This window comes from Pempheris klunzingeri, chromosome 14, assembly GCF_042242105.1.
Source record: "Pempheris klunzingeri isolate RE-2024b chromosome 14, fPemKlu1.hap1, whole genome shotgun sequence".
NCBI lineage: Eukaryota > Metazoa > Chordata > Actinopteri > Acropomatiformes > Pempheridae > Pempheris > Pempheris klunzingeri.
The window spans coordinates 24,182,156-24,196,530 of NC_092025.1; the positions used below are offsets into that span (position 1 = coordinate 24,182,156).

The 14,375-nt window shown below is 46.9% G+C and overlaps 1 protein-coding gene across 2 annotated transcripts in view; it reads left to right on the top strand.

Annotated features, from left to right (window-relative positions):
- klf8 (Kruppel like factor 8) overlaps positions 1–10,225 on the top strand; it is a 60,887-nt gene extending 50,662 nt beyond the window's left edge. The window contains exons 3-7 of one of the 2 annotated variants that reach the window (XM_070843785.1): positions 1,758–2,027; positions 2,124–2,358; positions 6,896–7,007; positions 9,410–9,549; positions 9,991–10,225. In XM_070843785.1, coding sequence (XP_070699886.1) covers positions 1,758–2,027; positions 2,124–2,358; positions 6,896–7,007; positions 9,410–9,549; positions 9,991–10,172 — 939 coding nt within the window. In that variant the 3' untranslated portion in view covers positions 10,173–10,225. The remainder of the gene's footprint in view (positions 1–1,757; positions 2,028–2,123; positions 2,359–6,895; positions 7,008–9,409; positions 9,550–9,990) is intronic. The other variant, XM_070843786.1, reaches the window with a different exon arrangement.
- The last annotated feature ends 4,150 nt before the right edge of the window (positions 10,226–14,375 follow it).

The following is a 14,375-nucleotide window of genomic DNA, read 5'->3' on the forward strand; positions in this document are numbered from 1 at the left end:
GTGAGAGAAAAGGAAACAGAGGAAGAGGAAGAGGTGGGGGTGAAGTGATGGAAAGATGAACGGACTGGGAGGGGAAGGGAGGGGAAGGGAGGGGAAGGGAAGGGAGTTGGGTGGTGGGTGGGGAACAAGTGGAAAACATGGAGTCAGCTGATAGCTCCCAGTTTCCATGGCAACGCTAGGCCGTTCCCACCCACTCTCTTTTTCTCTCTCGTCTCCGTCTCTCTCCTCTCTGCCTCATCCACTCCCTCACTTCTTTCACACTTCATTTTCTTTTCAGTTTTTTCCCTTTTCATATTTGAGGCTGTCTCCATAATCACGTTATGGCCCTGCTTCCTCTCTTGCTTGCTGATCCCCCTTTTTTCTTCCTCATTTCCCTTCCTCTCTCTTCCTCTCCTCTCCTCTCTGACCTTTTTTTTTTTCCTGCACCATAACATGAAAACCCGCGGTATGCTCCTTTAACGGTGGTTATTTTCCTACGTCGTGATATCTGCCTGCCTGCAGGAGGCTGTTTACCAAATCTTATATTCTTTATATTTGCTCTTTTGTCCGCCGCCTCACAACCGAGCCTCCGGCTGAACTGTGTGACCCGATAAAAGGGCGTAGCAGAGTCTCCACCCTCTCCTCCTCACCCAGAGCCAAGCTACGCTCAGCTGAACTGGATGGAGGCCAAGTCCTGAACTGGAGGCCTGCTGCTGCTGCTCCCTCTCTCCCTCCACTCCTCCTGTGCCTCTTTCACTCTCTCTCTCTCTCTGGTCTACTCTCTAGTCAGTACCAGTCTCTCTCTATACCCGTCCAGTCCTTCTCTCTCTGCCTCTCACTTTCCTCTCCACCACCACCACCACCACCCCACCCCAGTGTCCCACACAGCAGCCATTGTTCCCTTTGCTGTGGAGCTTCATGGCAGCTGAGGCCTGGATGGCTGCAGAGGCGGCTGGGCTGAGAAAACCAACATGAAAATACCTGATGCAAGTCCTGTGAAAGCGTTGATCCAGAGCGAAGTCGCTCCTCTAAACTAACTTTCCGTGCTGGTTGCACACGTATTCTTCCTCCAATGGAAATTCAAGATGCTCAATAATCCTCGGCAGGGAAACACAGGAGTCTCTTCGATAATTCTGTGATAATAACAACTTTCTGTTATGACCATCACTTGTTCTAGTTTCCACTGTGTTCCTGAGACATCGGTGTTTTTCCAACACTGCTGCTGTCGCTGCTGATTTAACCCTGAATGTCAACGTTTGAATGTTTGATCACAGAAAGCACAGTCTTTAGTTTCCCCCTGGACATCTTAAATGACTTTTATACTGTTCATATTTATAATATTTATAAATGCACCTCTGCTGCTGTGCCTCCCGTGATGGTGCGTCTCCAACTCAATCACACTGCACAAGAGAAAAATAACGAAAATCACGTCTGTTTTGGTGGATTGTGTGGCTCCTGCTGGTTCTTCAGACAATAAAGCAGCATGTGTCAGCAGTTTTTTGGCACACTGCACTCAACTATGATTTCATCAGTCTCATTAAGACACCAGTTTGCCAGTAGAATAAGGCCTGTTGTCCTTTAAGAATAGAACAATCTGACTGAAGTGAGGATATATGCTGGAGAAGAAGGGTTTTCAGAGTATCATAATTATATGAATTGCTCTTTTAGGAGCTTTTATTCTTTCTTTGGGGCAATTCTGAATGATTGTACATTGTTTCCCTCTCTTGTCATGAAAGTACAGCTTTCTAAATGCCTCTTATTTCCCTGTGACCCTCCAGCAGGCAGACGTAGGTGACGACTGCTCACAGCCGACAGACCTGAAGGTGAAGACGGAGCCAGTTTGCAAGACGGAGCCGTCTTCGCCCGAGCCGTGCCCCGCAGAGGACCAGACCGAACCCGTCGACCTGTCCCTCAACAAGCCCCGGTCCTCTTCGCTTCCCGCTTCTACGTCGAGCACCACAGTCAACCCCGCGCCCAGCTTTACCGTGACCCAGCCCAGCCTGTCTGCCACGCCCGTCCCCTCTGCGGTACAATCGATAGGCTCCATGGTAACAACAAACTTCTCCACTGAAGCGGTTGAACAGTGTTACACAGGAAGGGTGAGAGTGACCAATCATATCTCCCCCCCCACCTTGTCCCTTTAGGTCCTCTCTCCAGGCTCCATCTTGGCCACTCAGGGCGCCGGGGGCCAGCAGATCCTCCACGTCATCCATACAATCCCCTCGGTTAGCATGCCCAGCAAGGTGGGCCAGCTCCAGACCATCCCCGTGGTGGTGCAGTCGCTGCCCGTCGTCTACACCACCATGCCGACTGACGGTGTTGCCACGGCAGCCATTACAGTACCGCTCATAGGCAGTGACGGCCGCTCAGAAGGATCCGGTGAGTGGTGCAATAAAAAAAAGATGACACCTCGTTGGCTGCAGCTGTACGACTCTGCTGTGTGTCTACCTGTCCACCATATTGGGAAGGTCCAAGATCTGCTAGAGAGATGTGAACTTCACAACACAATCCACTCGAACTCACTTTATTCTGAGGCGATTTTCATGAAATTAAGATTTGTAGTAAACGTGAGAAATTGAATACGATGCTGGTTATTTGTTGGACTTAATCAGCTCTGTGTCCAAACATTAACCTTGTGTAAAGCTCCCCAATATGGCGGCCGTGCAGATGCAAGCCACATAAATGAACACTGTATCTGCGTGTCGATGGCGATGGCATCGTTTGCAGGAACATTCACCACAGAAATAATAATAATAATAATAATCACCTCTAATATGATATCATTCCCATCGGCCTCAGCTGTAGTTTGACACTAACATGCCAGCAACAGGTAAATATTAGCATGTTCCAACACTAACATACTAAATGACCAATTAGCAGCTTGTTAAAAGCCTCATTATCAGACTGGTTTGACAGTTTGTTTCTTCATTATTCAGTCTTACACCATATCTGTGTTTAGCCAATAGATATTATTTTAACCAGAGCAGCCGAGCTGATGGCGTACGGTTCCTCTTGTCTAACAGTGACCCACAATATTACAAATACATTTCCCAGAGAGGCAGAACTGGAGAGTTTAACTGAATAATAATAATAATAATAATAATAATATTCAGATCCAGTCTCTTGATGCGTCCGAGTGCACGTACAGTGACAGTGAACATCCTGAGTCTTGAATGTCACGTAGACTGTGTGTACCTGACGTGCTGCACAGTGGTGCCTCCCACGCGTCAGATGATGTTTGCGTCTCGCTGCTACTACGACTGCAATCACTGCTAGTGCTGCTGATTCAATGCTACTGCTGCTGTTAGTGGCAGCGCAGCAGGGATGAGAAACTGCCCTGTGTTTACTTAACTGCATTTTAGAGCTTTTTTTTTTTTTCCTTTAATGGTGTTTGTGTCATGTGGAAACAGGATGTTGCGATGCCACACGGCACAGAGAGGGGTGGTTTGACATTTTGCAAAGTGGCATCAGTTAGGAAAAGGAAGGCAGTTTGCAGATGACCTACTCTTCCTCTTCAGACTGCCACGCTTTCTATTCTATCTATCTACAGTGCAGTCCCCCTCTTGAGGAAGATGGTGTGTGTTGGTGGTTAGAGGTATACTTGACTTGCCGTCTGCCCGTCTTTGTCATTCTAGAAGCTCTCCGGATGTGCCGGATGATTGGTGTGTTAGCTTGAAGGAGGAAAGTTGTGGAAAGAAATGTTGGATATGATCTGTTAATGTTCCAGCCGGCGTATCAATCGCAAGAGGAGCTTACAGTGTTTTTTTCTGAGTAGGCCGACCTGCATAAGGGTTTTGAGTAACTACTAATCATATTTTAACTTGTGCTTGGACTAGTGCTGCTCCTCAAGTGCCCTGACCTCGTCTGAGCCTTTGTGTCAAACCACATTTTCTAAAAACAAAGTTCGTCATGTCAGCAGTGAGTCACGAGCGCCTTTAACCCACCGACCGATCTGGTCCATTGGCGTGAAGGGACGGCGAACAGAGCGGTTAAAGGAGGTATGATCCATCCCTGAGTAAACACCAGTGGAAGCTCGACATTTGCTCAGGCAAGCTGGCAAAACAGGCCTCCGCCCCTTTAACAAACTGCAGTGAAGTCCGTCAGTGAAGTCACTCGTCGTAGTTTCTAATCCTCCACGAGGAGGGCAGTGACTCTGTGAGCAGATGTGACAGTGACAGTCAATACATGCCAATCAATACAGGAGCTCTCACATTTTTTACTTTGCTCTTCAACTTCATTTCCCAGGATGCACTTCAAAAACAATCCCCAAAGATGAGATGAGAAAGTGTTCAGCTGTGAGAGTATGATGCTCATCTATGGAGGATAAAACATGCACGCCATGCGATGGAGAGGGGGAACAAGATGCGACAGGCTTATTGCTCGTGTCACGTTAGTAATCCACAGTAAGAGCAGGTTCTTTACATGACAAATGTAAAGTGTCTTCATCGTGAGTTACATCAGATACAACAGCACAGAATACAGGGAGCTGTTTGGCAACTTTGGTTGTTTCAGCAGCCATAAAAAAAAAAAAAAAAAGCAGTGATGAGTGACTTAATACCAGGCTGAAAAGCAGCTTGTGTCACAGTGTTAAACCTGCAAACACACCTAACAGTGATGTAACTGTTCACCTACGTCAGCGCTCGACACTTTCCACTACTGCTGCTTTTTAAACAGTTTAGAATAGAACATGTCTTTATTGTCATTGTACAACGAAACTGGAAGTACAAGCCTGAAAGATACATAAAACAGTAAAAACATAAAATAAACACACACACACATACTTATTGCACTTATATGTTACCAGTCTAGCATTTATTTTACATTAAGTGCATTCATCGCTTTTTAGTTTTTAGTAGATTGATGAACAATAACGTAGCTTCATCCAAGTCCAGGTAATAAACAAGGCCACAGGTAAAACACATTATTAAAACCTTTTTATGTGTGTGGGGGGGCAAACTAGAAGCGAACGCACCTAAAATGTGGGTCGAAAGCAGGAAGTTGGTCTGTAAACTGTGATAGATGTTTACAGCAGACAGTTTAGGTGATGATTTCTAACTTCTGATCACCTCCTGCCCTCCTGTCTCACTTCTTCTCAGTAATGTTATTAAACTATGAGAATACCAGACGTGTTGTAGTAAATTGTAGGTATAAGTTGGTGTCACAGCAGCGTGACCGGCCTGTATCCCTTACACCAAAAGAAACCAAACAAGAACCTGAGCTCCCTCACACATACAGTCGCTCACAGAGGGATCATTAAACTAATGTAATCTAACATCATCTGATCTTGTGCGAGGGGGCCAAGGTGGATCCAGGAGACACTGAAACACTGAAAAGAGGAATGGAAACAAAGAGCGAAGACGTGAGCCAGACAAGGGGAGTGAGTGATGGAGAAAGAGAGGGAGAGAAGGAGATGGGCAGTTTGATATCTTCTGTTTCTTCCTGTACCTGCAAGAGGAGGCAGCTGACGTTCGCTGTTCGTGTGTGTGTGTGTGGGAGGGGAGGGGGGGAGGTAGATGGAGGAAGGGAGTGAGACCGGGTGGGCGAGGTGGGGGTCGCGGAGGTTGAGTGTGCTGCAGGGGTGAGGAAGGATGGAGGAGGAGAGGGTGCTGGGGTCGAGGGGAGAGGAGTTGGGTGGTTTTGAAGGCTGCTGCAGCGGCGACGGAGGGGTGGGGGTGGTTTAATTGTCCCCAGAGACAAAGAACACTTCTTTTGGTGTGTGACCCTCTCCATACCAACACACACACACACACACACACAGATACTCCACCCAAATTCCTTGCGTCACCCCTCCCCTCCCCTCCCCTCCCCTCCCCTCCCCTCCCCTCCCCTCCCCTCCCCTCCCCTCCCCTCCCCTCCCCTCCCCTCCCCTCCCCGCTCTCTGCAGGCTGGGTGGACTTTGAACACATTCCAGCAGAAAGAGGAGTTCAGGGACATCAGTAATTTGCACTTTTCTGTTCATTCCTCATGTTTTGATCTTTAAGCACAAGTTTGTTGTTTCGTCACGTGTGTAGAAATGATTCCTGATGTGTCCATGAAGCAGCCGAACTGTGACTGAAGGGAAAAGAAAAGCGAGCGAGAGACTGACTGACACAGGGAAGGGGGGGGTAGGACTATTATAGAGTACATAAATCAGTGCTGCTGTCTGTGAGAACTTAAGAGTTGGCAAATAATTATCTTTGGGCTTCGCCTCTGTGACCGTGTGACCTCCCTCACACATGTTTAGTCATTTGATCCCTTGTTTGTGTAAAACTATTGATTATAGCGGCTTTAAATGTTGTGATCTTTGTGTAATCTGACTTTCCAGATCCTTCTCTGCATTAGTGAACAAAATTTCCAAAATGCACCCACAACTTGCAGGGCTGTCCTCTCAGACTGCATTACTCAGTGTTACTTACAGCCAGAAAGCTTAAGCACAACCAGCGGAGGCTCCTGACGGCCCCCGAGAGATTCCTCTTTCAGTTAATTGCTAATTAGCATTGTCTTTGAGTATTTTTCATTAACATCTGTTCACGCCGTCTTCCCCGGAAGAGGTTGTTGGGGTGAGAGAGGCAGAAATAAAAGACAGGCTGGACAAGACGTTGTGTGGTAGCAGGAAGGGAAGCATGTGTAGAAGTCTTGAGAAAGACGAGGACACATGCAGAGAAATCCAGACCTCTTTGTCTCGCTAACTTGCTGGAATCCAGGCTTTGCTGTTAAGAAGTTATTAACCCCCTGCTGTTCTCCTCTGTCTCCCCCCACCCCTCCTCTTCTTCCTCCATTTCCTAACTTCATCTACTGATTTATCTCTTTCTCTGTGCCCCACATGCTCTCCATCACCCTCCCTCCGTCTCTTTCCACCCGACCGTCCACATGTCTGATTTTCTTTTCTTTTCTATTTGTGCTAATGTTTCTGTTTTTCTGTCCACCCTCTCTGCAGTTCGTATTAAGCCGGGTTCAACGTCCCCGGTGGAATATCAGAGTGACAGCGATGCAGAGAGCGGGACGGAGTCTGGATCGGCCTCCCTCAGTGCCCAGAGCCTGGACGCAGGGTGAGTTCACGGCTTTTCGCCACTGGTGGCGCTGTGGAGCGATGATTTGATGAACAGGTCTCTGCTTTGTGTTCATCTTGTCCTCATTCGGCAGACTGACTACGTTTGAACATCTGACAAACTTCCCCTTGTGTCCATGCTGAGTTTTTGTCTCGTCAGGCCCAAACCTGCAGGGGATGTGTGCATGTGTGTGTGTGTGTGTTGGGGTTAGCTAATCTAATGCTAAACTACGCCTGATGCTGCTCATGTGGGGATGCTTGAATCCTTCATTTTGAATATTTGAATCGTTGCGTCTCTCTCTGAATTAAAGCTTCTTGAGCTAACACATCTCTGCCTGTACGCTGAACGACCTCACGTGGTTGTTAGGATTCACAATTTATTTTATTGGGAAGCAGGGAAGACCAGTCATGCCTCAAAAACTAACACCCATAAAAAAGTCTGGCATGGTTTGAAAGCTGAGCATCTGCAGATTAATTAAATGTCTGCGTCTTTGTCTTTGCCGCCATGTTGACTGTAAGGCAGCTGGTTTAACAGCGGCTGTCTTGAAGTGTTTCCCGTAGCTGTGCTCCATGTCAGGTTATGGTGAGGTGAAGCAGAGATCACCTGGGGGGCATCCGCACTCCACTGAATGCATTTGTCTAGTTTTTAATGTGTTTTGATCTTAAAATATTCAGATGTTCTGTTCAGCTTAGATCAGCAGGGTGTACCTTGGACAGATTCACACGTAACTCACAGACATGAGGAGAATCAGACTGCAGCACGAGCTAATGAGCGTATTTCCAACAATGCTGAATGTTTTTGGGAAACGTCGACACGTCATAAGCACCGTAAAACCACGAGTGATGTCATCTCAGAGTCCATGATTGGAGCCGGCAGGGCTACGGAGAGAGAGAGACCCAAATGCGCAGCAGGGTTTCTGGGAAATGCTGTCTTTGTGTGGATCAGCTCCCTCCCCTGCAGCCTCTTGACTAATTACATTACTGCAGTGCTGCCTTGACTGGGCACTTATATAACCTTATATAATCCTCACAGAGCAAAACACTCTGGAGGGGCCTTGGCTGTATCACGGGGAGACAAGTGTGAGCATGAGAGTGTGTGTGTGTGTGTGTGGGTTCAGTACACACTTCATGACCGAGGACATTTGGTTCTCTCGAGGAAAGTGTGGACATTAGACAGGCTGTTAGTTGTAAGGCTGCAGAGTGAAGGTTAGTGTGCTAGTGAAGGCTCCTACAAGTGTGTGTGTGTGTGTGTGTGTGTGTGTGTGTGTGTGTGTGTGTGTGTCCAGTGTGTTTATTAGTAAATCAGGACAGAGCTGCTGCCACACCCAGTGGGCAAGGCCGTCTGACTGTAACTGAAATTAAGGGTGTGGACGTTGACGGTTAGCTTAGTGCTGTAATCTGCTCTGTGTGTGTGTGTGTGTGTGTGTGTGTCTGTGTGTGTGTGTGTGTGTGTGTGTGTGTGTATGTCTGTGTGTGTGTGTGTGAGACAGAAAGAGAAAGAGACATTAAAAGAGAGAGAGTGAGAGAGTTTAATAGAAACGAAGTGAACAAGTGTGTTTGTGGGTTTTTGTGGGTTTTTTCGTGAGGGAGATGTGAGGGAGAGTGTGTGTGTGTGTGTGTGTGTGTGTGTGTGTGTGTTGCTGGGCAGGGCTGTCCCAGAGCTAGGGTGTAAACATGGTTTCGTAATGCAGCTTGCCGTCACACCTCCTTGTACAAAAGGCTGAAGAGAGACAGACGGGCTGTTTCCATCATGATTATCAGATAATTATCAATAACTGAATAAATCAGAAGGACGGTACGGACGACTTCACTGACAGCGGAGCAAACATGTACTGTCACAGGGAGGAGGGAGAGACCGGACGGGTTCAGCGTCTTTGTTGGCATGAAGAACGGGGGGGACAGAAACCGGAGGGTGAGAAGATGTGGAGGAGCAAACAAAAGAGGGAGATGCAGTGTGGCTGGAGTGGAAGGTGGAGTGCAGCTGCGCCCCACACGGTGTGACTCTCTGACGCCCCTCAGTGGCTCCTGATGAACCTGTAGAGACACAGGAGTGTTGTGGTTCATGGTCCACGGCAGGAGGAGACCAAGAGGGAAGTCAGTTACCTTAAACAGGGATCAGTGCGTGTCGTCGTTTTCCTCTTCCTGCTCCACACTGGAGTCGGACTGATGCAGGCGACCGTATCAACATCTGAGACTTAGAATCCGATAATATGTCGGCAGATAAATACACATTTTTGATCAGGATCTTCAGGACCAGGAGGTTTTACAGCTTCGTCAGTGCTCACCGCTCAGCCGAGTACCCGACGGCTGCAGGTGTTCTTCTTGAGTGATTAATAACTGTAATCCCTTATCAGTGTTCCCTTGATCAATGACCACCCCCTCTCCCTCCGCTCCCTCCCTCAGGTCGGTGATGGACTTGGAGCCCGTCGATCCAGATTCGCCGGATATCAAGAGGAGGCGGATCCACATGTGTGACTATGAAGGCTGTAAAAAAGTTTACACAAAGAGCTCCCACCTCAAAGCCCACAGGAGGATACACACAGGTGAGGGCTCAGCAGCACCGTTAAAGGGGGAGTTCACCTTTTAAATAGAAACCACCGAACACAGAGCATTAAAAGTTCTGCAGGCGGATTATTTTAAGTTAATCCGTCCTAGTTCTTCTCCTCCAAAAACTGTGATGTCATTCACATCAAATAAATACTTTAATAAAATACATCAACCGTGAGAAGATGTGATTAAGTTGAAGGATATTTTCCAGTAAAATAAAAGCAGGTAAAGTTGTGAAAGTCTACATGTTTTGTCATTTAGTTCTAATATTTATAGAAACCTTGTGGTCAGGAATATAGAGCTAAAAACATCTGAGCAGCAGAAACCAGGGAAACGCTGTTGTATTGTATTTATTCACATTTAGTTGAGTTGGGAATTCTGGGAAATGTAGTATAAACTAATCCGAACTAACCGTCCTCCTCCCCCGCCTCCCCCAGGAGAGAAGCCCTACCACTGTACCTGGGAGGGCTGCACCTGGCGCTTCGCCCGCTCCGACGAGCTGACCCGACACTTTCGCAAGCACACGGGGATCAAACCTTTCCGCTGCACCGAGTGCGACCGCTCCTTCTCGCGGTCCGACCACCTCTCCCTGCACCGCCGCCGCCACGTCATGATGTGAACTCTGACCTCCCACCCACAACCTCCCACCCACCTCCCCCATGAAACCAACCTCTGACCCCCTCAGCATCTCAAAGTCCCTCACAGCACATCTTGTACCAGTGCCCCCCCCCACCCCACATGAACCACGACTACTTCCTGCCGCCCCCCCCCCCCACGCCAGGATTTTAAGCCTCATTAGCAAATAAACTGAGACACCGATCCTCCTCCTCCTCCTCCTCCTCCTCTTCATCCTGACATCACAGGAATATCAGGAATGTGTCTGCGAGTGTGTGTGTGTGTGTGTGTGTGCAGTGGAGGGTAGGGCATTTTTACCGTGTGTGTTTGAACACATCATCATCATCATCATCATCATCATCATCATCGTCACCGTCCACCCAACAGCCCCCTAAACAGTCCCCTACCTACCATCCTCTTAACTCAACCCCACCCATCACACGAGGCGTCGAGAGGAGGACGGACTGACGGACATCCATCAGCAGGGACGCTCACGCATCCATCCATCCATCCATCACGTGCATCCATCCATCCATCCGAAGGAGAGGAGGAAGAGGAGGAAGAGGAGGGGGATAATCAGCAGAAGGTCACTTCAGCTGCTCTTTTTAGTTCTGCACATATTTAGATTCGGCAAGTTTTGTGAATTCAAGTCAAAATTTCAGATTTTATGGAGTTTTGGAAGTGAAGACGACACTTTTCACCACAGGAACTATTCCGGGAACCATTTTAGGACTTTGTGACAAACTTGTTGATCTAAATCGGTTCACTCACAGTGAAGAACGGTGATTCTGCTGCTGCTTCCATCAGGTGCAAAGTTGTGTCTCAAACAAACACACAGTTAGACTTGAAACGTGAAAATGGTAAAACAACCCGTTTGTAAAGTCTGGATGAATTAAGGTTCTCCGCTCTGTCGTGAGCAGCTGAAGTGACGACAAACATCTCTCTGAGGCTGAGATCTGGAAAGTAGTTTATATAATCCCGACCCCCCCCACCACACCCTGCATCAACCCCTTGCGGCCCGCCCCTCGCCCCCCTCCCTTGGTACAGGGAGCTACAAGACTGTGAACTTTCTAAAGATTCATTTGTTTTCATTGTATCAATCACATTTATTGTCGTTTGTGTGTCCTCCCCCCGCACACACACACCTTTCTGATTCTTCTTGATAACAGTATTTGCTTTTTATGCGTCGATGTTGCTGTCGTTTGATGGAATAAGGCCTTCAGTTGTGTCTTTTTTTGTTTTGTTTTGTTTTTCTTTCTTCCCTCCTTTGCCAGGTTTGGCGCTCTTAACAAAATGGCATCATTTTAAAAAAAAAAAAGAAAAGAAAGAAATGATTTCAGATCCTTTTGTTGTGTTCGGAGGCTGTGAAAAAGACAGAGGAGACACAAGTAGTTTGAGATTACAAGTAAAACTCTCGCGCAGGGAATAGGGGAGCTTTTCTGAGTGTGTGTGTGTGTGTGTGTGTGTGTGTGTGTGTGTGCGCGTGTGAGTGTGCATGTTTTGAGACACATAATCAGAATTTAAGATTTTTACGAGTGTGTGTTCCGGGCACTTGTTGTTCTTTTACCTCTTGCCCGTCGAGCCTTAATAACTGAAGTCAATCTGTAAGGGCGAAACCAGAACCACCGACGGGACGTGTGGCCGGAGGCCGACTGGGAGTCTCCATCTATTCAGACGTGACGCTGATCTCTGATCTCTGATCTCGTCGCTTTCTGTGGAAAAGAAGTTCCTCACAGCGGTCGGACTTGTTCTGGCGCCGTGTGTTAAGCTGCTGTTTTGGCACAATATAAGAAGAGGGCGTGCCAGGGCGAGCAGATTGGAAGCTCTTAGAGTTTTTAATGATAGCAGAAGGAAAGAAAGTCACGTAAAGGATTCAGATATAACTAATATTTTTTACAAAAAGCTCCATGAAACGCCTCCCATCAGCCGACTCAGAGCCACCAATGCTGAAACACCTGTGGAGCGGAGCAGCAGGACTGAAGGCCACAGAGGCCACAGAGGCCACAGAGGCCACAGAGGCCTCAGAGGCCACAGAGGCCACAGAGGCCACGCCGTCTGTCGGTGGTTCTGGGAGAAACCAGGCACTGTGTCGGGCTGTCAGGGTCCATAGTGCCTGCGGTGTAAACCACGGGGAAACTAAGCGCTCTCCTCACTAGCATTTCTGCCAGGATCGGGGTCAATTCTCTTTCAACTCAGCTTGTCTGACAGCGTAACACAACTTTATTTAATGCCTCAAAAAACTAACTCCCATTAAATTCTAACAGAGAATCTTGTTTGTTTTGTGGTTGGACAGGACCTCCCTGATATTCAGCCTGTGCTGAACCCCACATCTGATCAGCACATGTAGCCAGCTGGAACAGAATTGGACCCCGAACCCTGTCCTCTAACCCCCAGGTGTCCGTGTCTTAAGTGGGCTGTTCTTCAGCTCAGATTCTGGACTGAACTTGATTATGCAACATAACGCAGACCTCGCTCCGAGCGCCGTTCTGAACTCAGTAGTAGAGCACTAGCTAGTTGTCCTGCTTCTATGCAGCGCGCATAGGTTGTAACAGGAACCTTAAAAAGGGGGGGGTCAGGATGCATAGAAGCCTGTGCTTATGATAAAAAAAGCCAGAGGCGGAGTGTGTGGTCACTTTTCACGATCCTGACGTGTCCCTTTACAAACAAAAAAAGGCAAGACACATTTTGCTTTTTGCGACGCTGTTCTCGTTGTTGTTGTCGTCATTTCAAAAGCTGGTGAAGCGAGAGCAAAATGTTAGACAGCTGACTTTTCACCGTGTGATAACTGAGATGGACGTGCAGGCTTCCTGTGAGCTGAGCATGTGCCATGAACAGGGCAGGTTGTTGTTTGGTCTGCACGCTGCAAAATATACATATATATACACATCCCTCTTAGCAAAGTCACCGAATCAGGTTTCCAGTTGTGAAATCTTATTTTGAAAAGAGTCACTCATATCAAGAGAAGTCTGGAAACAGGTTCAAAGTGTCAAATTTCACTTTTGTCCTTAAAATGAAGACTCTGAACTGCATTCTGTCACTTGTTTGGAGGGATGTTGTTCTTTTTTGCAGTGCAGAGCAATGCAGCGCTCCCATTTCTCTGAACATCCCCCTCTGCTTCGACTAAAAGAAAAAAAAAAAAAGTTACTAAGCACATCTTTCTAGAAGAGTATATGCATTTGATTGCAATTTTCTTTCTTTTGTAAACTGTTGATAAAGACATAAGGACAATGACAAATAATTAAGATAAATCCATGTACATAAATGTATATAATCAAAAAGTGCAGAGTAAATGTAACGGGTGAATTTCTATTTTTAACACTGACTAGATAATGTGAAAAATTTTTCTCTTCTTCCTCTGTTGGTTTGAAATGTGTTTCATCATGTGTTCTTTTTTTCAAATCTAATACATTTGTTTTGTAGTTTCTTACAAAAACGTGGTCCCACTTGTGTTGTGCACACTTGTTGCATGGAGAGTAGCCTTCTTGTTTTCTTATAGTGACGTTGGTGAGCATGTCGGTGTGTGTGTGAGGCCGTGGGTTTCCCTAAACATTGATGACCCGAGGAAAAATATTACCCACCTTAAAAATGATCAGTAGGGATCCATCTATTATAGCAGAGCTTGGTATTTCTACAGAAGAAGAAATATCAAGCTCTGTTTTCTGTGAATCACTGGAAAAAATAAAAAATAAATCAAAACGTCAGTGAAGTTTCAGGTCAGATTTCAGGGGCTGAAAGATTGTGAAATTTGAAAACATAACTAACAGAAACCAAAATCCTTGGTGTGATGTTGGTGGATAATTTGTGCTACATGCTGAAACCTATCATCTATAATCAGTCTAGAATAAAAACAACTTCTTCTGGCTTTCAACAAGAACGTATCTGATCAATTGTGGAAACACTCAGGTCCCATTTTCCTTTAATAATAATAATAATAATAATAATTCACCAAATGATGCAGACAACACGTCCTCACTTCCATGTGGTGGCGTCTCGCCATGGCAAGAGGTTTTGGCTTTTTTCCATCCAGGTGTTGTGAAATGTGAAGGTGGATGATATTCCGTGGCACAGAACTCACTGTGAACAGTCCCGAGGTTTGGTGAAATAATCTTAGGTTCACTTATTAGCACTGCTTCACTTCGGTCACCTGTCCATGTGTGTGTTAAAAGGCCTCTCGGTGTCTCCAGCCGCCCACTGACCCCAGGTTTCA